Raw genomic sequence first — 24,725 nt, forward strand, 5'->3', positions numbered from 1 at the left:
AGGTACTCTTTTAGTTATGGCTTTCCTATCCTATTTTTTAAATACTAAAATCATTTTTAAGTAGATGAAAAAAGAAGAAGATTAAAAAAGCCGTAAGATCCAGCAACGAAGGCAGTAAAAACATTACAGTAAGATTTAATAACCTGAAGCATAGTCATATAATAGTCAGTTGGTGTCAAGGCCAGCTCAGAAAGCATAATTAAGAGCTAAGGATGATACAGCTCAGTAGTAGAGTACTTGTCCAGTAGATACAAGACCCTGGGTTCCAACACACACACACACACACACACACACACACACACACACACAATAACCATAACACTGTGTAAAAAGTGGCATTCAGAAATGCTTACTTGAAATCAAGTAAAAATGCAAACATTATGTTCAATAAACACTGAAATCATCAAAAACAGCTAATTTCAACAGATTAGTGGATAAGGTTTAGTGAACCAGTGGATTCATATATTTATAACAGTACATTATTACCAGCAAATTAGTGAAATGTTGACTTTCAAAAACACTCTGCATGTTCTAGGTACATGCTCTATGTCACATCTTAAATACTCAATCTCACGTAACCCTTATAAAAATCTATTGATTTGGCATTACTCTTGTTTGTCCCTGAGATTAGAAAAGACTCAGAAACACTTATTATCTCAGATACCACAGCACCCTTCCACCATTTACTCCAAAGTACTTGCACCCAAGTTTATAATACTCAAAGCAGGAAACTGGAAGGTTCTTGCCTGATGAATCTAACCACCCTAAGACAAGTGGCAGAGGAACAGAATAATTAACGTATCAGTTTCTTATGTAAGCTGACTGCCAGACACTTAAGGAAATTCTGAAAAGAAAAACATCAAGTAATAAAATGAACTAACAAGTAAGATAAAAAGCATGAAAAAAGAAAACCAAACCAAAAGACTTATGAATATAATCAAATAAAAGAATACAATCATCCTACCAAAAAGCAGGATGTTTTTTTTAAAGAGAAAAACAAGGAACATCTACAGAAGAAGGAAGAATTATTAGAAGTTTAAAGTATGATGGTTGTCAAGTGTATTAATGCATGCCTGTGATCCTTAGCACTCAGGCATTCAAGATCAGCCAAGGCTACATAGTAAGTCGCAGGCCAGACTGAACTAAATAGTGAGATCATTTCACCAAGAAAAATAAAGTATGATGGCAAAAGTGAACAATTCCATGCAAGTAATATAGGATACTGATCAAGGGTATAGAAAATGACGATACACGTTTACATATTAGGCTCTCTTCTAACAGCTTTACATATATTATGTATTATACCCAAAGACCTTATAGAAACACTGGGCTTTTTTTCCTCTATTTCACAGAGAAAATCTGGGTACAAAGTTTAGTTTCCCCACAGTCAAAAAGCTAGTGGCAGGCTGGAATTAAAATCAAGAAAGTCTAGTTCCAAAACCCATACCCCAAGCCACTATGCTCCAGTTGGAGGGTAGGGAGAGCATGGCAAATAGGAACGAATAGTATGAGGAAAATGAAAAGATCCACTCAGAAAGTTCTAAACTCTCAATATGAGATCCACAAGGGAAATGTACATCAAAGAGTGAACCCAAGAACTGATGAGACCTGAAGGCATGAGTGGACAGGATAAAAACTCTAACGACACAATCTAAGGGTCCTGAAGTCTTTGCTGTTTCAGTATTCTAAAGAGTTCCCAAAGACAAAACTAGAAGCTAAAAACCAGAATGGCACCGGGTATCCCAAAAATAATACTAGAAGCTGGAAACCAAGTGAAGAATGTCTTCAAAACTCACAGGGAAAAAATTTCCTTCGTCCACCCAGGGTCTCAAAAACCTTCTCAGCAACTAATACACTGGGAAGCTACTAAAGGACATGCTTTAGCAAAATAAACTAATAAAAAGGGAAGGATAGAAAGATGCTAAAAAGGAAACTCCAGAAACACAGGTTTAAACACAGGTGTAAAATAAGCCTCAGGTCATCAGAATCCAGACTAATGTGAAGACTTAGAATTGCAAGAACATGAAATTGACAGAATACCAGTAACTTGAGGTCAGAAATGAATGCATAACAGCATACAAGGAATAAAAAGGAAAATAACAGTTGTTGACTTACCTATACCCCTTCTTTTTCCTAAGAAACACTTAACTCTACTGGCAAAGCAAAAGCTGACTTCCTACACATAAGACCACATAAACAAAGACTTTAAAACTTTTCTAGTTTGTTCCAAAATGGCATTACAATTACCAAATACAACATAAGTCCAGAAGCACATCTGCTAATTGTCACCTTGAGCAAACCATTTGGCACCTAAGCCTCATCTTTAAAATGTGAATAATACCTATCTCCAATGTTTTATGTGCAGAACTGAACAAGAGGTGTGAGCATTCCCAGCATAATGCCAAGTGCACAGTAAGCACTCAATACATGACCATCAATTCTAAATCACACTACGTGAAAGAGACAGAACAACTGAGACTCCTTGCATCACATACCTTCTGTGTTGTGTTTGTCGTCTGTGTTGATGGTTTGGTGAAAGTTATTTTCACGGGTGACATGTGGGGTGGTAAGGAGTTGGCAATGCTCTGCATGATGTTGCTCATCTTGGGACTGCCACTCACAGGCACAGTGATGGTCTTCGAGACCGGAACAACGGCCTTTGGAACTTCTTTCAGGACCACAGGAGAAGAACTCGAAGAGTTTGTTCGCCTGCGTTTTCTGGGTTTTTCATCTTCATCTGAACAGCTGACACCTGAAAGACAGTAATAGTATTTCTACTCACACAAAACTAGCATTGCCTCTTATACTTTATTCTGTAAAATGTGTCATCCTTTGCCTCTCCCTTTACTTATTTTTATTTTATGTATATTAGTGTTTTGCCTGCATAGTATGTCTGTGTGAGGGGTGGCAGATCTTGGAGTTACAGACAGTTGTGAACTGCCTAATGTGGGTACTGGTAATTGAACCTGGGTCCTCTGGAAGAGCAGACCTCTTAAGCACTGAACCATCTCTCCAGTCCCACCTCTCCCTTTCTTTTATGTCCAATCTACCACTAAAGTTCTACAATTTTCCCTCAGAAAAGTTGTCTCTCTGAACACCCACCATCTTTTCCTTAAACTACCACTCCATTCGGAGATTGTCTCCTGCTTGGATTTTATCAATACCCTCCTAAAAGACACTCTTGCATCTTCCCACTTCTATTCCATACTGTCTATGCTACGGCAAGTCAGGAAATTTCATAACTGAGATGCACAGCCTAAAATCCCCTAAGTCTGTATTTCCCTATCCTCCCAAAATACCTACCAGACCAAAATTCAAGAGCCCCTATCTTTTCAGACACAAAAAAACCATTACCCTAACTCTGTGCTCCTCTAAAATCTTGAGCAACTAATTTTCTCACCATTGCCCAAAAATGCTTCAGCACCTTCTTATCTGAGTCTGTATATTGTATTTTTCTTTGAAGAACACCACCAGCCTCAAAGACCCCTTCTTCATCCTGCTATCATCATCCAGTAAGCCCCCTTCTCAGTGAAGCCTCCCCTTCCTCAATGCAGAGCTAATCCACCTCTCCTCTGAGCAGAGTCCATAAGGTACTTTATACATCCTGTTCTGTACCACTTAGCACATGACAATATAACTGTCTACACATCTCCCATATTAATGAGCTCTCAGACAAGAAGGACAAAGTCTGTTTTGTCTCCCTTGGTTTAGTGACTTGCACAAAGTTGGTGAATGAATGATAAAAACTACTAATGATATAGTTCTTGTAATTTGAAAGTGCATTAGTTTGTGAAATAGTTTCTTCATGTTTCAGATTCATTAAGAGTAGTTTTAAAAAGTGGTTTTAAAAATTAGGCCCAGAGAGTCATTCCTAAAGACCACATTGGTTAAATCTACAGAAACCTGAGATGAACTTAACAGTCCATGATTCTTGGCATTTTTATAGCCTAAAAACCTCAATTCTTTTGTAGATTTTATAAAATTCATCTGACAAATATATAAAGCAACGTACATAGGAAATTTCTACAGAGCATACATAAGAATTATATAGCATGACTCACAGAATTGAAAATAAAATATAAGTCTTTAGAGCTTCAATTTTTAGACTCTATACTGTTTGTTGTTCGAATCTTAGATGTTCTTTTAATAAAAAACTCAGAGCCAGATATCAGGGTGAAAGCTGAAAGATCAGAGAAGCAGAGCAGCCAGCCACTAGTTCTTTCCTCTACAAAATCCTCAGCCCAAAGGGAGTAAGTCTCTGTTTCCTCATGCCTTATATCCCCTTCTCTGCCCTTCCATATTACTTCCTGGGATTAAAGGTGTGTGTGCTTCCCAAGCAAAGGCATGAGATCTCAAGTGCTGGGATTAAAGGTGTGTGCCACCACCACCTGGCTCTGTTTTCTCTCCTATACTGAATCAATCTCAGTAGCCCAGTGTAGCCTTGAACTCAGAGATCCAAATGGATTTCTGCCTCCTGAATGATAGGATTAAAGGTGTGTGCTATCACTGCCTGACCTCTATGTCTAATCTAGTGGCTGGCTCTGTCGTCTGATCCTCAGGCAAGTTTATTAGGGTACACAATGTACCACCACACTATACAGGACTGGCAATGACCTAGAAGCCTAAAAAAGACAAATGTCACCTCTAAAATCTATAAGGAAATCAAGTTATTACTATATTGAGACCAATTAAAATCAAATACTAGTGATAAAAAGCAAAGCAAACAAAACACAAAACAATTTTTGAAATAAAATTAAGAGACATTGATGAAAAAAACCTGGGCATCAAACTGTATTGTAGAGCCAGGTATGGGAGCACAGCAGTGACCCCAGCACTTGAGAGGCTGAAGCTAAAGGATCACAAGTGTGAGGCCAGCCTGGGCTACACAGTGAGATTCTGTCTCAAAAAAGACTATTATTTAGAGCCGAGTAGAATTGGGAGTTTAAAACTACAAATAAAAAACTTTTTTAAAGACTATATCAAGTAGAAACATAAAAGGTAGCCTCTAGAATAAGTTACTGAATGTAAGAGCTGGATGATACATGGAATAATTCAAGAAAACACTGCAAAGACTGGAATTCTGGGAAAACATTGACTAGTCACATAAGCACAGTTCCATAGGAATCAAAAGATGTGAATGCCTAAAGGACAGCAATATGCAAAGGCAGATTTCCCACAGAGCAAAACATGATGGCATTTCTCAAACCCAGAACTGACGAAAGAGCAAATACCTAGTCAGATAGACAGATAAGAAGTCTTCAGAACCTTCAAAACCTAACCACTGAAAACAGCTTGTGGCCCGATGATTGATTCCAGAAAAGCAGATCTAATCAAAGCTCAGACTGTAGCATTTTGTTGAGAGGGCCTGGTAACACTGAGACATCACTTACTTTTGACATATACAGTACTTCCACTTGGCAAGACAACTACATTGGAGGCAGGACTGGCAGGTCTTGGAGACTTAACCGTTGCTACGCTGCCACTTGGAACAGGGGTAGAGGTTGGGGTTGACGTGGTACTTGTGTAGGAATAGCAAACCACTACTGAAGGAATGATATAAAAAAAAAAAGTTTGCTGTTAACTTTCACCACAACTGTCCAGACATACAATTACTTTTATTGCAGGCCAACTTTATCCTTTTCATGTGATCAGAAGCTAGATGCTAGCACAAGGTACTAGACTCAAGGGTTAGAAACTATTTTGAAAATCACTCAATGGGTCTTCCCAAGTATTTACCAGCTTAGCAACAGGTAACAGTGAATGGAGAAGAATGGAGGTACAAAGCAATCAAGTTTAAAACTATTTTGAAAAAAAGAAAAAACCTTTCTCATAAGGCAAGAACTGGACAACAGGCACAAACCTGAAGTACTCTTTAATACCAATAGCAGCACCAACAATATTAACTTTCCCCTAACCATAGCAATTTTCAAAGCACTTACTGGAGAAACTAACTCTTCGGTCATTTGCCAACCAAGTGGGACAACACTAACTAAAATAATGATGACATCAAATTTCAACCTCTTTATCTTTCAATGAAAGGACACCACTCAGGAACACTAAGAACAGCCTGGAGTTACCCTGTACCGAGTGCCAGATACTACACTCAATCTTTTCCACCATCACCAACTCTCACACTACATTCCCCTTAAAGATGAGGAGTCCATAGTTTACAGACAGTAAGACTTGCTGAAGGTCACAAAGCTAGGAAATGACAAACTTAGATTCAAACACCTATTTTATTATTAGAAACCCAACTCTCTTCCCATTCTATCAGCTAGCAAAAGGAAAAGGTCAAAGTGGGAAGAGAGGAAATATAACTGCCAAAAATGAAGGAAACAGGAACCCAGCAGAGGCTAAGTTTGCACAGATCATTTCTTCCCTGAAAAAACATAGCTTTCTTTGGCAGAGCCAAGCCCAGCCAAGAGTGAAAACTGTTTCACTCTATGCAAAGCCCACCACTAGACAAGACAAAGCAATTTCTTAAAAGTAATCGGGCAAACACATTGTCTTTAGAGTTGCTTTTGATCCAAGCATACTCTCAGATTTCATATCACCTTGGTAAGAGAATTCAAAGATTGTCTAAAGCATGTCAATTACTAGCTTAAGTGACAGTAAGAAAGTACCATTGACTGGAACAGAGAGGCTACATGTACCACTGATTCGAAGAGACAAAAACAGTTTTATTTCCTGGAGCCATCAGTTCAGCATCTTTTATCCAGCAAGTATTTCTGTCATCTTGTTTATTCTCTAATGCCATTCACTAAGTCCTTCCACTCACCTTTAACAAGAGACACTCACAAGGCATGGTAGCTCATGTTTGTAACCTCAGCAGTAGGGAGGCTGAGATGAAAGGACTACCTCAACCTGGGTCCAGCCTGGGCTACAATGTTTTGTTTGGTCTTAAAACCAAACCGAAACAAACAAAATAAGACAAATGTCAGAAATTCCATCTGAGAAAACTTTTTCAGTGATTAACATAATTTTCCCTTTGAAGTAAAGAAATCTGATTTGATGGAGACTGAAAACCTGGCAGTTTCTAGTTTCAGAATGAAAAACATTTTTAAGCATTTACTAAAAATAGATGAAAAGTCCTGAGAAGAATTATCTCTAACAACAGCATTCCTACTCACCTTCTTTGCTTGCTGTCTCTGCAGGCACGGGAAGGGATGCATTGTGCTGGACAGCTGCGTTGGCCACAGCATTTGCTGTTACGGTGAAGGCAGTCTGGGGAACCAGCCGGGGCATCAGTGGTACCAATCTACGCCCTTCAATGGACCATTCTGAAGAGCTATTAGGTCCAGACATACTAAACAAAAGAGAAAATGCTGCTACACGGGTTTGCACTTGCTAAACATGAGTCAAACAAACATAACTTTTTCAATGACAAAAAGTACCCTGAATTCTGGAGAGGCTTCATTTTAAGCAAGCAAGATCAAACTTAGGTACAATTAAATTCAAGAAATGCCACACACTGAGGTTCTTACACACTTTATTCTGTAATCTGAGTAACTACAACTCAAAATTTTTTCTATGCTTTGAAAATGAAAATGGGTATTATTTTTGTGAAAATTTGTGAAATTGGGTTTCATAAATGAAAACAAGTATTTCTACTAATAAAATTAACTTTTAGAATTTAATTTTATAATTACACCAAGAAAGTAAAAGCACTGACAGTGTTAAGAGTCAGACTTTCCTTTACAGTTAAAGGTGAAGCCCAATGAATCTTTGCAAAATTTCTAACTGCCTGCATGGCCAGAGATTCTAAAGGCTTTCAAACATGGAAAACTGAGGCAGTAAACGAGAGGAGTTAGTAAGATGGAAAGCAGTGTATACAACAGCAGGTGCCACTAATAATATGCACTGTATTTTTATATTATTACCCTTCCTGTTTAAAAAATAATAAAAAATAAAAAAAGCAGAACTGCAGACGCTAAAAGAAATCCACCACTCTTTTACTTTATTTGTATGGTGTGCCCTGTACTCTAGAAGGCACTGAAGCACCTGGACCTTCTCTCTCTAAGACATTTTTTAAGTCTCTCTGCTTTAAACTTCTTGAGTAAGTTTTGTTCCAGAAACTGGACCAGAGGTTAAAATAGCAAAAGGCAGCTGCTATATCTCTCACTTGGCTTCATGAAACACCCTAATGATTAGTGTCAAGGTTTAAAATTAATGTAGAAACAACTAATTTTCTTCACTAAATCAGAAATATTTCTTCAAGTTTTGTGAAACCACAGATTCTACAGCACATCCTAAACGAGACTCTATATCCAATATTCTTCAGATTCAAGCAAAGTAACCCAAACCCTTTGTCAGTGGGCAGTGGAATAATGCCATAATGGTGATGACGGTGATGTTGACAGTGACGGTGTCGTTAAACTCAACTAAGGGCATGTTACATATCAGACACTGCTCTACATGTCTTAAAATGTGTGTTAACTCAGTTCTCTCAGCAATCCGATGAAGCTGATAGTAGATCAACTCCATTTTCTAGAATGAGAAACTGAGTCACAGAGAGGCTAAATAACTTGCCTAAGGCTACACAACTAATAAATGTCTCCTTCAACAAGTATATATCATGCTTCTATAATTATTTGTCATATTCTAAACACAAAGAATAAAAGTCTTCTAGTGGGCTTTATGAGCAGCTTATTCTTTATACCAATTGAGCAATTACTGTCTAATTACTGCCAACTTTTGCTGCAGGGAATAAATTACAACTTAAAAGGTATTTAAAACAGACGTGACGACACATGCCTGTAGCCTTTAATTCCAGCACTCCCTTGGCAAAAGCAAGTAAACTGAGTTCAAGGTTAGCCTGGTTTACTTAATCAAGTCCAGGCCAGCCAAGGCTACATGAGACCCTATCTCAAAACACCGGAAGGAAACAAAACAAAACATTGTCTCAAAAAAGGAAGGAAGGAACCAATGAAGGAAGAAACGAGAACGGAGAAAAGGATTTAAGTTGAAGAATTTATAGAAGCTGGCAAATCCAGTTAGGTTACTGCAAAAACTATACTAAACTCTTTTGCAATTTAAGCAGTCCTACATAAGATAAGGAATGGTGGACTTCCTGAGGCCCCAACAACCTCACAAATATATTACATAAGCTCTATGTTAACACTACTTCAGAAACAAAGAATAATACAAACAAGAAAAAGATAGAAGAGCATTATTACTAGTTGTTAAATGTAAACTTTCCCAAAGCTAGCATTTTCTGTAATAGCACTTCTATTCTGATATCATTTTATTAGACTATCACTAATAAACTTGTTTAATATGAGTTTACCACACAAATAAAGTGCCTTCTACACTTACCTTGTGTATTGTTTAAATGGTGGCAGAAATTATGGAAGATTAAGAATATGAAGCACATGGACATATGCTATGGAAGAGACAAAGCTTGCAGTGCAAAAAGACAACAACTGCAACTTTCAGGAAGAACTTATCTAAGTCTTCCAAATGTCCACTCATGCAAGCATGCTCAAACAGTAAGTGAATGAGAAATGAAATAACATGTTAGAATTAGGTTAAAAGGTTCTATTTGCTTAGTGATAAGGTTGTAAATATGTGTTAGCTGCACAAGTCATCTAAGAGAATTTAGAAATTAAACATTGTACCTGAGGGTTCACACAGGTCCCCTCAGTTTGTACACTTGCCTGCCTCTCTACTCATCCAAGGACCACAAGGAAGGTGCAAATCCTGCTCTGAGAAAGCCACCTACTAATGAGCTACAGTTGGCAGCGGTTAAGAAAGCGGCATCGTCACACAGAAACACAGTATCCTGGGAATGTCTGACAGTTGGCAGAAGCACAGAGATCTGATATTCCAAACTATCATTTTAATCTAATTGTAGAGACAAAGAGTGGCCTAAGCAAACCATGTGAAGCATTAATATTATTGTACCTAAGAACTCAATTATGCTATCAAAGGACAAACACCATCCCAGTCAAGCCGTGAAGCAGAAGGTCTTTAGTTCAGTGCGGTTTCTCTTGCATTCAGGACCCTTACTCCTTCTGTTCCCCTCCTTTCCTGCTAAGTCTTCTCAGCTGCCCATCACCTTTCAAGTACATTCCTTCGGGGCTACACAGCAATTTCAAGTGGGAGAGGGAGGGAGGAGGAGAGGGAATGCAGTCAGCTCAGATGCATTCCTCTAGCTGTATTTACAGGTCATCTTTGGGTCTCCACTGCTATATCCAATGGCAAGAAAGTGTTACTAACAATCCTCATTCCCTGACTCTTAGGCTCAACAAGTAAATGCAGTATCTAGTCAAACTAAAACCACAATATAAAACATTAAAATCTGAGTACAGAAAGACCTAAGAAGGTTTTTTTTAATTATATACTAAAGTAAACTTTTCCAAAAACGAAATTCATATATTAAAGAAATCAGAAAAAAAGAGAGGGGCGGAGAAACAAAGGTGGAAAGAAGCCAACTCTCAATTATCCATGCTAATAGAGAGAGGAAGGAAAGGGAGAGGTCAAACAGGTTAAAGAAATCCACATATTATCCAAAAGTCATTTTAGCAAGTACCAGTAAATTCTTGCACCAATTATTTTTCAGGCCAACTAACAAGTAGTAAAATGAGTTATAAAAATTTTCACCTCCTCTCCCTTCCCACCCTCTGACTAGAGATATTCCCAAGCAGCAAAAATGGCTAAAGGTCGGGCAGTATTAGGAAGGTGAGGAGGGAAAAGAAGGAGAAGCAAGGGGCATGGTTAATTCATAAATGGAGTATGTGCCCCTGAATAATTGAGAGCGTCATTTTGGAAATAAATACAAGAAAAAGCCTGAAATAATAATAACCTATTTGCATACCTGTAACTTGGTCTTTCACCCAAATATAAGGATAAATTCATTCTTAAAAGGGGAAAAAAGGAAAAGGAGACTAAATAAATGTTATCCTTGAAGAATGACACTGATGCATCAACTTACAACTCATTGCCCACAATCCCATTTGAATGCATCTAAGGTATTCATTGCTACTTGATTATCTAGCACAGTTTCCTATTACCAGTTCCCAAATTAGAATTCAGACCCAGTTTAAAGCATTCCAATTCAAAATCTGAAGCAAATTCAAAAAGAAAAAGGGACGCATTAAATTTGAGTGTTCCAACTATGTTAGCCTGACAACTAAACACGAGCTGTCTCTATAGAGAATGTCTAAATTTCTACAATGCATACCTACCACGAAAGAAATCTCAGACTTACAGAACAAACAGCAAAACATTCAAACTACACTGTTAAAGAGGTGAGTACCCCATTCTATGTGTTAAGTAAAATGAGGGACAGTGAAGTACAAGAAGCCAACAGAGCTGTGTAATCAATTCAAATTCTGCCAAATGCCTTATATTATCACATTATGGTAATGCGCTGAGTTCTTTCTCCTTTAGTTTTACGTCATATTAAAACATAAAAATTAAAACAAAAGGATTACACTTTAACATTTTATGAAATAATTCTATTATCACTGAAAGGATTACTTTCTGTTCTTCAGGAGGCACTATCTCTCTGTAACTAATGGTTGATTCTGCTCAGTCCTCTGACACCCTCTACCCAATCCGTCAGTTATGACGATCTGAAAACAAATTGATAAGAAACCTTTATAATTTTATTGTTTGCTTTTTAAAATATATAATTAAGTTATATTTATATCTCTTAAGAGAACATATATTTTATAATTTTTTTGAATCTCAAAATATCTGAAATTAAAGCCATATAAAAATTGTAATGCCTGCTTATAAAGCATCATACATATCAAGTACCATTACAAGAAACCTCCGAGTACCTTTGAATGTCAGGAGGCATGCTACTTGGTATTGAGCTCTGCTTCCAGTGGCCTTAGATTATACAGAGATTACCTTGTAATAGGATTTGACCTAAGTACTTTAAGCTTCCCTAACAAAACGCAAAACAAAAAAACGAAAAGTATCAATGGAGTAAACAGTAATCACTACAGGCAGGGTTTCTGAGTATAGAGAGACTATTATGATAAAAGACTCAGGGACCTGCCACACAAAAGGAAGACTGTCTCAAAACTACTTTATACTACATCATTTAAAAAAATCAGGGGTGGTAGACTAATGGCTTACTTATGTGCAATTGTTGTTAACCGTTCATCGTTTACTGCTCTCCGAACTTCAGCACGGTGGCGTTCTGTTGAGATGCTATGAAAAAAAATAGCCATTATAGAACTCTGCCAAGCAGGCAGCTCTTCTCTACACTTTTATTAATGTTTAAGTCAACATCTTTTGGAGGCTGAGGATTACTTTGCCTAATGTGTATCTTCAAATGTTTCAAAATCACAGGAAAGGTTTCATGCTGATTCTGTGTAACTGAGGATTACTTATCTGAAAATCTCAGGAAGACAAACTCAGCCTGATATGCAAATTTTCCCATCTGTGAAACAGTCGGCCATGGTAAGACTAGCAGTGCTTCCTGTTAACTAGACATGGTGCTCAAGGACCTCCTTATCTCATGACTGCTGACAGGAGGACTGGGCACTTAGAAGAAAGTCTTCTAAGGTCTTTTCTAAGGCTTACGAGTCTAATAATTCTATATTCAATGAATATAATAAAAGCAGTAAGAGTGGCAAAATAACGTGTTTCTTGAGAGTACATGCAATGAAATGTCACTCAACTCCAGCTACATGCCTTCTACATTATGTTACCAATGGTAAGAATGTGCATATATTAAACATTGATAAATGAAACCATTTTTAAAGATTACATTCATTATATTCATAAATATCCAACACAGTGAATACCACTCTTCTTGTATTCTTTAGCACTTAACACTAAATTTATAGCATAAACCACAACACTTAAGGACTAAAAGCAGAATTTATGAGGAAACATAAACAAAAACATATGACTGAGAATCTGCTTAATTACATTCCTATATTAATGTTAAACAGTAAGAGACTCTCCACGTTCTCACTTCTAAAAATAGAACAAAATGACTTTAAATGTAGAAAGTAAACAAATTAAAACAGAGAAAGCACAAGATATGAAAATGAATCAAGACAAAGCGCCAAGGAATCCTTTCACTAGAGCTGTCCAATGGATTGAAGTAGCACTCTAGCTCAGGAAAAGGAGTCGACTAGAGTTAAGGCAACCACTTACATGTTGAGGATCCGGCTTACATCCCTCTTTTCCCTCTAACAAATGTCACTCTACATCCTGAAATTCAGTTGCACAAGCTCTTCTTTCTTTCACCTGTCAAAGGACCTCCCGCTCCAGGTGCCCAAACCCTCTGATTGGCTTATATGACAGAGAGAGACTAAGTGTCCCCGTCTTCTATAGCAGAAAGCACACAACTGGAACAGGGCCTCTAAGCACCCAGCAAACCGAACACCTCTGTCCTTTAATTTGAGAATTAAAATAAATAAACACCCATAAAATTAGATTTTTTTATTCACATCACCAAAACTTTCATGACAAATTACCTAAGGACTTTTGAGAGTTCTCCAAGAAGATCTTTCTTTTCCTTGGTGAGATCCCCCTGTGCACGAAGTGCACTGATAACTCCAGCATATGCCTCCAATTCTAGAAAAAGAAAATTATTTTATCAAGATAAGACTTCAATTTTGAATAATGTGGCCATGCAATATTAAACTTTAGGGCAAGAAATCCAAAAATAAACCAAATGCAAAATTTTAAATTCCTTTCAAAAATGTTATCAAATAAAAAGATTTAAGTGTCACTTTCATCATTTATATGGTTTTGTTATACAATGTCTCACAGAAGTCAAGGGTATAAAATGCTTAGAAAAGAAAATCTAAAGAACAGGTAATCCAGCCAGGTATGGTGGCCACACCTTTCTTTAATCTAAGATCTTTACATCTACAAAAACTACCATCCAAGCAATTAAAACATAAAACCTACCATCAAAATGACTAATTTGTCTGGGTACAGTGGTACATGCCTATAATTCCAGCACTTACAAGGCTGAGGCAGAGAAATGGAGAGTTCGAAGACAGCCTAGGATATTAGCAAGACACTAATTCAAAGAGATACAGGCAAGAGAGATGACTCATGCTTGGGATAGATGTATTGGCACTTGAGTTTAATCCCCAAAATCCACTTTAAAAAAGAAAAAAAGGAAAGAAAAAGAGAAAAGAAAATGAAAAGCAGATATGGTAGTACATAGCTGTCATCCCAGTGTTGAGGGAAGCAGAGATAGGAGGATCCCCCAGGCTTGCAGGCCATTAAGCCAGCCTAGCCTACTGAACAAGTTCTAAGTGAAAGACCTTACTTTAAAAAATTTTTCTTTAATTTAAAAAAAAAAAAGAATTAGGTGGATGATGCCTGAGGAACAACATTTGAGGTTATTCTGTTTTCCACATGCATGTGCAGGAAAATATAAATATGCACACGTGCACATGTACACACAAATATACAAACACACAAGTCAGACATGATAACACATGCCTGTAGTCCCAGTACTCAGAAGGTGAAGTGGGAAGATCATAAGTTTGAGAGGCTAACTTAGGCCAAACTAGACCCTGTCTCAAAAAATAACAACAAAAAAAAAACAAAAACAAAAACAAAACAGAACAAAAAAGCCAAAGTATACATATAAATCAAAAGTCCTCAAGCCCTCCCAGCAAAATATGCAGGCCTCTCACCACCACCCAGCGTGATCTCTGTGTAGTCTTTGCACATCACGTCTAGGTTCTGTGCTACTTTTGGCTAATGGTATATAAGCAAATAGGATGTAGATACTTGCTAAGTACTTGTACTTGTGGCCTTGCTCTCTAGGAATCATAACATCAACAAGCTGTGAAGAAACCCAGAAAGAATGGCCAGCGAGAGAGAGGCTCAGCCACTTCAGCTATACCTAGTCCCCTGCTAAGCTTCTGACTGGGGCTACAGGAGAGGTCAGACAACAGCAACAAAAAAGAGGATGGAACAAAGTAATAAAACATTGGGTTTTTAGCCATTAACACTATGAAAAGGAGGCACCAGAGCAAACCAGAATGGTGGAAACAAATGTTCACATTAGAAGTATCTTCATGCTCACATTGTTAAAATATTTGCTATCTGCCCAACAGAAACTCAGTAAATGTGGGTTAACTAATGATAGATGTAGGCCTGCAGACTCAAAACTAACCAATAAGTAAACAGTAGTTTCACTCTGTTCATAGTATTCACAATTCTGTCAAAAGGCGGCATTAGAGGATAAAGAGAGTTAAAGAGCATTTGCTACTCTTCCAGAAGACATGGGTTCAAATACCAACACCCACATAGTGACTCAGAACCATCTGTAACTCCAGTTCCCTAGAATCCAACACCCTCTTCTGGCTTCCCCAGTCACCATACACACACATGGTGCACAAACATACACGCAGGCAAAACATATACATACAAAATAAAAATATATCTTTTTTTAAAGGAAGCCTTATATGGAGGAATGGACTGAGTAAACGAAGCAGAAATGTCTAGTTCCACTGAAATACCCTGAGTGTGAGCATCCTGCATGTTGCGTATGTACTGCATATTATGTAGACACCTCATGGAGTGTCTGTCAAAAGACAAAGCTCTGCTTCTCCAAAGGCAAAAAGCAAATATTAAGTTCCAAGAAATACATTTCAGCTCTGACCAGAGCTGAAAGAGATTACAAAAAAGGAATAACCAGCCGAAAATTCACTATATTAAATGTTTATGCCCCATTAAAATATTCATGGACTGTTCTATTCAACAAATCAATGTTGAGTCCTAATACATATACACTGAAGAGTGTCAAGTCCTGCCCTCAAGTCTTTAACTATAAAATACGAACAGGTCAAAAAGTCACCAGACAATGACGACAGTTTGCACACAATGGTAAAGGCAAAGGAAAAAACACGTCATCTGGTTGGAAAACACAAGTTCTCCTCAGGAAGAGACCTATCCCTGTGGAGAGTCAGGGGACGGACTTCTACGAAAGGAATAGAGAGCAAAAGCGCTGGAGATGCTTCACGTTACTTCAGTAAACTCCAGTAACAATAACTACTTTTAAAAGTTTTACATTAAAGGAAGTAAACTTGTCTGTAGTTGAACAGTCACTAATTCAAACCAAATTACTAAAAGAATATTGTAAGAGAGAGTACTAGGGGAAATATTTAAATATTTGTACGTATAAAACAAAGTCCCTATCCTCAAGATGATTAGATCAAAGTCTAAAAAGGGTATGTGTGTGTCAGGTACATGACTGGTAAATAAACAGACAAATTGTCATGAAGGTTTTACCTCACACATGTCAGAAAACAGGGAAAAAGGGAGACAGAAGTCATCTGTGGTTAGACTAAGCAAATCCTTTAATCCCAACTTAAAGAGTTATTTGATAGAACTCAGTAACTGATTATTGAAATGACAGAAGAAAATGAGAAATATTTTAGATTTTGCAAAATATTTAAGACAACAATGCCATAAAAAGAAACAGACCAGAGGGAGAAAAAAGACAAAAACACCATTTCCATTTCAGGTTTTATTGTTTGTTTTTGAGACAGTCTTGTATGTGTAGCTCAGACTAGCTTTAAATCCTGATCCTTTTGCCTCCACCTCCTTAGTGCCGGGATTACAGACATGTGCTGCCATGCCTTATTTAAAAACACACTGTTTCAAGAAAACATAATTAACTGAAGAAATAGAGCTGGCAAGATGTCCTAGTAGGTAAATGACTTGCTAATAAGCCTGACGACCTGAGTTCAATCCCTGGGACCCACATAGTGGAAGGAGAAAACTTGATTCCTGAAAGCTGTAGCCTGACCTCCACACATACCCCAGAGCATATATGCAAGCTCTTTTGTAGACACACACACACACATCACACACACACACACACACGTAAAGTAAAAACAAAATTTACTTAAAATGTAATATATAATTTTTTTCTTTTTAGACTGGATCTTACCAAGTAGCCCTGGCTGACCTGGAAATCACTATGTAGACTAGGCTGGCCTTGAACTCAGAAAACCACCTGCCTCTGCCTCTTGAGTGCTGGGATTAAAGACAGATGCCATACCTGGCTAAAAATGCAATAAAATCTTTTTAATATGACAAAATTTCTGACATTACAAGTTTCATTTGAAGCTAAACTAAAAAGTCATGCACAAAATTGGGAGGTGGAAATATCCAACACACAGAACTGTGGCTCTGAAAACACTACCTCAGCTACCCAATTCCCAGCATCCCTGTAAGTAGTCCAGTCACCATTAGAACCTGTACTAACTTCCAAGCTTCTTTCATATTTGTTGACAAGCATGTTTATAGGGATCCTGAGATATCTTAAAGTTGGTTTAGTTTCTGGTGCTATTTTATTATACGGCTAATTCCAGTAGCAAAAAAATATAATGAAGCTGGGCAATGGAGGTGTATACCTCTAATCCCAGCACTTGGGAGGCAGAGGCAGGTAGATCTCTGAGTTCAAGGCTAGCCTGGTCTACAGAGAGAGTTCCAGGACAGCCAGAGGTATATAGTGAGACTCTGTCTTGAAAAACAAAACAAAACAAAAAAAGTATAATGAAATAATAAATACATGTGAATGCCTCACAAACAAAAGATGTGCCACCCTACTTTTATAAAACCCTAAACCAGGTCCATTTAAACCATTATGTCACTCAATTATACTTTAGTCATAAAGCTCCCAAGTCAGTTAAGTTACAACTCAAGAGTTATAAAAATAAGGCGAAAGAGAGGCAGTCAAAAAGTAGCAAGCATTTACCTGCTACTGGTGCCATGAATGTATCATAAATGTCTAGCCCAATTTCTTTTTTTTTAAATGTGTATGAATATTTTGCTTATATGCATATATGTCTGTCTATGTACCATGTGTGTGCCTGATGCCAGAGGAACACGGATTTCCCAGAAATGGAGTTACATACGGTTAAGAGCTGCTATGTGGATGCTGGGAACCGAACCCTCTACAAGAGCAGCCACTGCTCCCAACTGCTGAGCCATGTCTCCAGTGCCCCCTGCCCCAATTTCTTGATAATTAAAATGTTTGGCATCCTCCATTGAAACAATTTACTGCTGTTTCTAAAAGGACAAAGTTTTAAGCTAACAACACTTTTTAAAAATTTTTGTGTTTGTGGTGTGTATGGGGGGAGGGGCGGGGGAGGGACAGAGAAAGAGAGAATATGCCATGTGAGTGCAGGTGCCCAAAGAGGCAAGAAGAGGGCATGAGATCTTTGGAGCTAGAGTTGTAAGTACTTGTGCGCAGCCTGCTATCACGGCTGACAGGACTGCTTGAACTCTCTCCAGCCCTTAAACTAAAAACTCTTAAAGACGGTATGTATCTCCTCTAGACTTAGGCCTGGAATTAGTGTTTGAAAGCAAGTCAAAGGTTCACTGTCATGACAGCAACTCGGTGGGAGGAAGAAATCTTTCGTCAAACTGATGTCAAGGTCCACTTTCCTAAGGACCACGGGAGAGGGCTGCTTTCGTTAGTACAGAAGCAGCACCCCAGCAGCATCTCCCACACAGTTTCCTTAAAACTACCAACACATTCATTGCTACTTATTTTTTACTTTTACTTGAATTGTCTTTTAATGCTGAATTGTTTACTGCCCCCTGAGCCTATGTCTTCGGTTTCTTCTGGGATATATATATTTTTTTTCCTGTGCAACCTCTTCTTCTAGCTTAAGAACAACCTGATCCTCTTCAGTGATGATCATTCTGACATGGCAAGGGGAGTCCCCAAAATAGGTCAATCTGACCCCCTAAGCTCTGTAAGTCCACTGGCACATCTTGGGTGATTGGTTCACTGGATATACTCAGTAATTGAGAATCTACATGTAAATTCAAGAGTTAAGCATTACTCTCTGCATTTTAAATGTACAGAAAACATTCTCTTTGAGCTGCTGATGCTGTGACTGGACCCACTATTTGGCCTGGCCATACATGTTAGCCCCATCATGGTAACAAATCAATAGTACACATTGCTTTTATAAAGTGGCATCTTCCTGATAACTGGTAACTTCCCAGACATGTATAACCTTGATGGCATGGGTAATTTCATGGGTATTCATTCTTGAATACCAAAACTTTAACCTCTTGATGTACATTTTATAGTGTTTTATCATCAAGCCATTTTCATACATCACCCCAAGTCATTTATGGGAAAAACTAGAGGTAAACTTAAAAGTTACTACTTTATATTTAAACCCAAACCCTTGACTCAAGGCCCTTAAAACCCAGAAACCTCAGTCCAATTTACTGTTCTTGTGATCTGTTCATCTAGCATGTTTTTAATTCTGAAAGAAATGGAGTTCAGCCGGACGGGGGCGGCGCACACCTTTTATCCCAGCACTTGGGAGGCAGAGCCAGGTGGACCTCTGTGAGTTCGAGACCAGCCTGGTCTACAGAGCAAGATCCAAGAAGGGCAGCAAAACTACACAGAGAAACCCTGTCTTGAAAAACCAAAAGAAAAAAAAAAAAAGAAGAAATGGAGTTTAATTTATAACCAACAGCAAGTTACATTAGTGCATGTCTATAGCCAAGTACCTCCAAAATAGTGACAAAAGTTTACATATAAGTTTAAAAGATTGCCCCCACCCCCCAAAAAAGAACCCTCTTCAAACTTCTAAAACAAGGTTAAGTAGTTTGAAACCCTCAGGGGGGGAAGGGGAAAGGAAAAAAAAAAGGCAGACATTATAGCACTAGGTCCACAGTAGATACAACTTTATCTGAGCTACATATAGAAATCACAACAAAGATTTCCTCTGATGGAAAACTTCAGTGACCTACAAATATGTCTGAAAGTAGCTGCTTAAACACTATATTCTCAGATGTCAATCACAATGACAGGCTTTTTATTTAATTAATCATCACTGCTCCTTTTCAAATTATTCTGTCACTTATTTCACTTAATGCACTAGCCTCAGGCTACAGTGGTGGTAAATAAGACAAGGCCCTTATAGTCTATAATAGCATTTTTCATGGATTTTCACTTTAAACCAACGATTCAAATGATTAGAGTAACTCTTTTATCTCAATATTCCCAAGAATGGCATGTGACTAATACCATTTTTCACACATAAGGAAAAAGTTAGTTCACTATAAAAAACACATGCCTTAGCCTTAGGGCTTGCTTCTCTCCCTAAATGCTCGTTGAAAAGGGCTGCTATAAATGGAAAAAGAAAAACATTAAATAATCAACTTTAAGCATAATGTGTGTTTTGTCAATTACAATAATTAATTGGGAAAACAGGCAGCTTGCATAAACTTAGAATCCAGAAAAGGTATGACTCACACATACACATCTATTAAAGTTAGTAGTGTGCTAATATGAGACCAAAAACAAAAACCAAAACCAAAAATACTGCCTAGAGCAGTATCTTTCAACTTGTGGGTCTCGACCCCTTTTGGGGTCAAACAACCCTTTCACAGGGGTTGCCTACGATCACTGGAAAACACAGAATCATATTCACATTACGATTCACAACAGTAGCAAAAATACAGTTATGAAGTAGCAACAAAAATAATTTTATGGTTGGGGGGTCACCATGACATGGGGAACTGTATTAAAGGGTCACAGCATTAGGAAGGTTGAGAACCACTGGCCTATAGTCAAATATTGACTACATAACTTCCTATGAGTATTACCTTAGGTTTAAACTTCATATGTAAAATGGGGACCCAAACAAAATGAAGATCTATTGGGGCTTGACTATTATGTGAGATGCTGACTTTAATAATACACAACGGGGGGGCTGGAGAGATGGCTCAGTGGTTAAGAGCATGACTGCGCCTCCAGAGGACCTGGGTTCAATTCCCAGCACCCACATGACAGCTCATAGCTGTCTGTAACTCCAAGATCTGACACCCTCACACGGACATTCATGAAGGCAAAACACCAATGCAAATAAAATAAAAATAAATTAATTTTTTAAAAAAGAACCCACAATGGCCAGGCTTCCCATTTATCATAGCTCCTTGTATCATAATTCCTGTATCTCACTTACAAATCATTCTAGGCCCTGGGAAAACGGTGAGAAAGCTGAGGACCATGCATGCTACCAACAGCCATGACCCACACAGAAAATGAAAAGGGTTACAGAAAAATATAAAATAACAAAAATAAAACCATTAGGTAGGCATGTCAGAGCACAGCTGTGGTACAAGCACTTGGGAAGCTGAGGCAGGAGAAAGCCATTTTGAAGACAGTCTGCGCTACACAGTGAGACCCTGCTCAGAACAAAAACAACAAAATTCATACCCAATTTTCGGAGAATCCGTTTGCATTCATCCCTGCTGAGATCCAGAAGGGTTGGCCACACAACAGGCATTGCTGCTTCTGCTTGGTAGCCCCAAAGAGCTTGTCCTCCCTATCAGAAGAAAAACAAATCAAATTACCAAAGTATATGCAAAAGGCCACTCACTTGGAGCTCCATCCACAGGCTACGAAGTAAAACTGAAAAAAATACCTCACAACCTTCTTTCATCACCGTGCTTGCCAGTTTCTGACAAATAGTCAAACCACCATCTGAGCACACTGATTCAGCTCAGATTAACAGTTGAAAACCACGGGGTTTAGAGTCAAACACTTGGTTCCAGTTCCAGCTTTACAACATAATTAGTTGTTTCATCCTGGTGAACTGGCCTGTCTGAACCCTATTTGTACACGTTTATGGAAAAAAAAAAAAAAGTAATCCCACCCGGTTTGGTGTTAGTATTAGAAAACAGGGCATGTCAAGTTCTTTCATAGTGGCTGGCATAGAACTTGCCAAATAGATTGTGCCACCTGTGCAACCTTGGACCAGTGTCCAGTTTCCTTAATAATAAGTTATGAGATAAAATAAGCAAAGGGTAGAGCATGTTTTTGGGGTAAATGGAACTTAATAAAGAACTCTTCTCAAGTTTTGGTAGTAAAATAGTCAGGAATCCACAAGTTACCCAAAGTTTAGATGCCTGGAATTTCGCACTGAGAATTCCCTAATCTGGAGGACAATAGGACACAGAACCGGTAGCTCACACATTACTGGCTGAGCACACAGTAGACCTTCCTTGAACATCTGTTAAACTGATAAATGGATTGTTAGCACGAGAGGAGGGTGAATGAATGAATGAGCCAGCTTGAGAGTCCAACACTAAACCGATATAACTCTTCTATTGCGTTCCAGGCTCTGGGCTGCTAACTCCAACTCTTAAGCCTCAAGTGGAGCCCCCTTCCCCCTATTTCCCATCGTCCTCCGAGCTCAGAACCAACCCTGAGCCAGCCAAACTGGACGGCGCGCCCCAGCTGGCAGGATGACATAAAGAAAGGGGGTGGAGAGGAGGAAGGGGCAGAGCCAAAGGAATCCGTTCGCTCCCCAAACCAGTCCCCGCCTCCCGATAGGCTCTCGGCGGCGGCCGGCGACCGCCCGAATCAGGCACCACGTCACGGCATCCCAAAGCATCCCCTCTAGCGGAGCCCACGGCGGGGCCGCACAGCGAGGGAAAGCCGGGGGCCGGAGCGCGCCCCGGGGGAGCGGGGGCGCAGCGACTCCGCGCCCCGCGCCAGTGTCAGCGGGCGGCCCGCCCCGCCCCCTCTCCAAACACGCACTCCCTCACCGCACCACAACACGAGCAGCCCGCCCGGCTCCCCGCCTGCGCGCCTCAGCGCCGGTCCCAATGTCAAGCCCGCGCCCCCGGGGCCAGCAGCGGCTCTCGGGAACCTTGGTCAGCGTCCGCGCCTCGCGCTCTCCGCAGTGCCGAGGACAACGGAGAGAAAGCAGGGATGCGGACAGCCAGCCAGACGGTCCGGATTCGCCCCGGGGTTCCCAGACCTCGACCTCCGGTGTCCCATCACCAGGCGCGCCGGAGTCCCCCTCGGTCCACTTGAGGGAGCCCCACGATCCCGTTAGGAAACAACGGAGGATGGGGCTGACCGCCCCAAGCCGGGCTCCCAGTGACTGGCTCAGCGCCCCCGTGCCCTGGATAGCCTGCCAGCTCTTCCCAGGACCCCGCCTAAGAGACACCCACCTGCCCGGCCTTTCGGGGCTCATCTAAAAGGCTCCTCCGCCAAGACTAGGGGACACCAGGAATTAGGTTTGTTTGCGGTGCCTCAGAAGGGGCAAGATGGCGACAGATACCAGAGCGCAGGCGCAAGCGCGCGCGGCTCGTCGGGAGGTGTAGTTCGCCTTTCCCGCCTTTTGAGAAACGAGCACTCAAAAGCCTCCATTCGCCCCGTCGTCCTTTTTCCACCGCGGTCCGAAAGAAAGGGACGGGCGTCGCGGGGCCTACTGGGAGTTGTAGTCCGAGCTCAAACTCCGTCCTCTTTCTGTCGCGGCTTGCCGGTCGCGTACGCAAGGAAGTCTGGGAGTGTAGTTCCTTTTGGCTTCTACATTACCCTCCGGTCTCTAGCTTCGCGCGCCTCTCCTCCCGGCCTTTCCCAGCCAATCGGCTGCTCTTTCAGCTAAACGTGTGGCGTCACACGTACCGGCCAAAATGGCGTCGGTGATTGGACCTGGGCTTCGACCTTCACTCTATCGAGGGTAGGGGTGAAAAGAACCCCAGCTTGGTCCCTGATGAACGGTTGAGGATTAAGGTCCAGTTTCTCAGACTCTTTGGAGCAATCATCAGCGTCCTTCCACCACCAAGACGACACCTCAAGAGAAATTATTTACGCTACGAGAACTGAGAGAGAGGACCTCACAGTGGCCCGTACCCCCTTCTTGGTGTTGAGAGTTGCAAGTCGAAGAAGGGAATCCGAGCGTTCTCGGCTTGGGGTTACGCCATGTGCAAAATAGAAAAGATAGCGATATCTTGTGCTCTATCTGCCAAAGGGAAGAAGGGATTTACTTGAGGCACTACGACATGGTAGGTTCGCGTTCTGCCTTTGTTATTATTTAACCACACCATGTTGTGGAAGTCTTGTCCCCCGTTTTACAGATGGAAAGAGGCCCAATATATTGTTACAACGATCCGAAAAATCAAAGTTAGTTTCTAGTATGGTAAATTCCATCAAATTGTGTAGTGTCCTCCCTCCAAATGTAGAACTCTGGTAACATCGGATGCAATGAAAGTGCACAAATCTAAAGGAATTGTTAGTATGCATCTTGCTGTTAGCAAATTTCCTTGAAAACTAGGGTTACCACTGGAAGGACATCTAGCTCAGTGGTAGGTTGCATGTAGAGTATGCGCAAGACCCGTATCTCTGAATTTGATTCCTAGCACGAAGCGGGCGAGGGGAGTGACGACAAAAACTACTCTGGGAAATATTCAGATACACAACGTGAATGAAAGTTCTTTTCCTAAATGGGTCGCTATGAATTACATTTGTAATCCCAGCACTGGGAAAGTGGAAGAAGGAAGATCGGGAGTTCAAACTCAGCCTGGACTGCAAGAGGCCCTGTGACCAAAACCGTTTTGGGTTTTGTTGTTGTTATTTTGTGGTTTTGTTTTTAATAAATTGTGGACCACTGCATGAATGTGAGTCTTTTCGTTCTCTTGAATGGAGATGTAGGTTAGTCAGGAATAAAAAGGACCATTTAAATTTCCTACACGCCTCTCCTGATCTTCCGGTGTACACTGTGAGGTCAGTTGCTTAAGAATACCTTATAAAGTAGTAAATTAAATATTAATAGGAGACTTTGTAATTTAACAGACATTTCTTTGATTTGACCCTTGCAGCATCTCCACCAGGCGGGTGTAATTAACTTGCCCATCCTGTGAATGGGAAGGCACAGCTGTTCAGGAACTGGTACACCAAGGGCTACATAGTAGTACCCTGTCTCAAAAGGCAGTAACAAACGGCTGGAGAG

The 24,725-nt window shown here is 39.9% G+C and overlaps 2 protein-coding genes across 27 annotated transcripts in view; one reads left to right on the forward strand and one right to left on the reverse strand.

The window, feature by feature from the left end:
• Positions 1–23,082, reverse strand: part of Emsy (EMSY transcriptional repressor, BRCA2 interacting) — a 75,001-nt gene extending 51,919 nt beyond the window's left edge. For 3 of the 26 annotated variants that reach the window (XM_076547935.1, XM_076547905.1, XM_076547870.1), the window contains exons 1-8: positions 21,408–22,357; positions 21,200–21,308; positions 13,446–13,545; positions 12,091–12,165; positions 10,817–10,858; positions 7,131–7,306; positions 5,391–5,543; positions 2,496–2,752 (exon numbers count right to left, since the gene is read on the reverse strand). In XM_076547935.1, coding sequence (XP_076404050.1) covers positions 2,496–2,752; positions 5,391–5,543; positions 7,131–7,306; positions 10,817–10,858; positions 12,091–12,165; positions 13,446–13,545; positions 21,200–21,308; positions 21,408–21,425 — 930 coding nt within the window. In that variant the 5' untranslated portion in view covers positions 21,426–22,357. Of the gene's footprint in view, positions 1–2,495; positions 2,753–5,390; positions 5,544–7,130; positions 7,307–10,816; positions 10,859–12,090; positions 12,166–13,445; positions 13,546–21,199; positions 21,309–21,407; positions 22,362–22,944 lie in introns of those variants that run through there. The other 23 variants (XR_013043392.1, XM_076547921.1, XM_076547910.1 and 20 more) reach the window with 18 other exon arrangements.
• LOC143270205 (uncharacterized) lies at positions 21,812–24,388 on the forward strand. The gene is made up of 4 exons (XM_076559219.1): positions 21,812–21,845; positions 22,104–22,211; positions 22,319–23,781; positions 24,136–24,388. Exons 1-3 carry the CDS (start codon positions 21,812–21,814, stop codon positions 22,969–22,971), a joined length of 795 nt encoding a protein of 264 aa, XP_076415334.1. The 3' UTR covers positions 22,972–23,781; positions 24,136–24,388.
• The last annotated feature ends 337 nt before the right edge of the window (positions 24,389–24,725 follow it).

This window comes from Peromyscus maniculatus, chromosome 1 (assembly GCF_049852395.1).
Source record: "Peromyscus maniculatus bairdii isolate BWxNUB_F1_BW_parent chromosome 1, HU_Pman_BW_mat_3.1, whole genome shotgun sequence".
Lineage (NCBI taxonomy): Eukaryota > Metazoa > Chordata > Mammalia > Rodentia > Cricetidae > Peromyscus > Peromyscus maniculatus.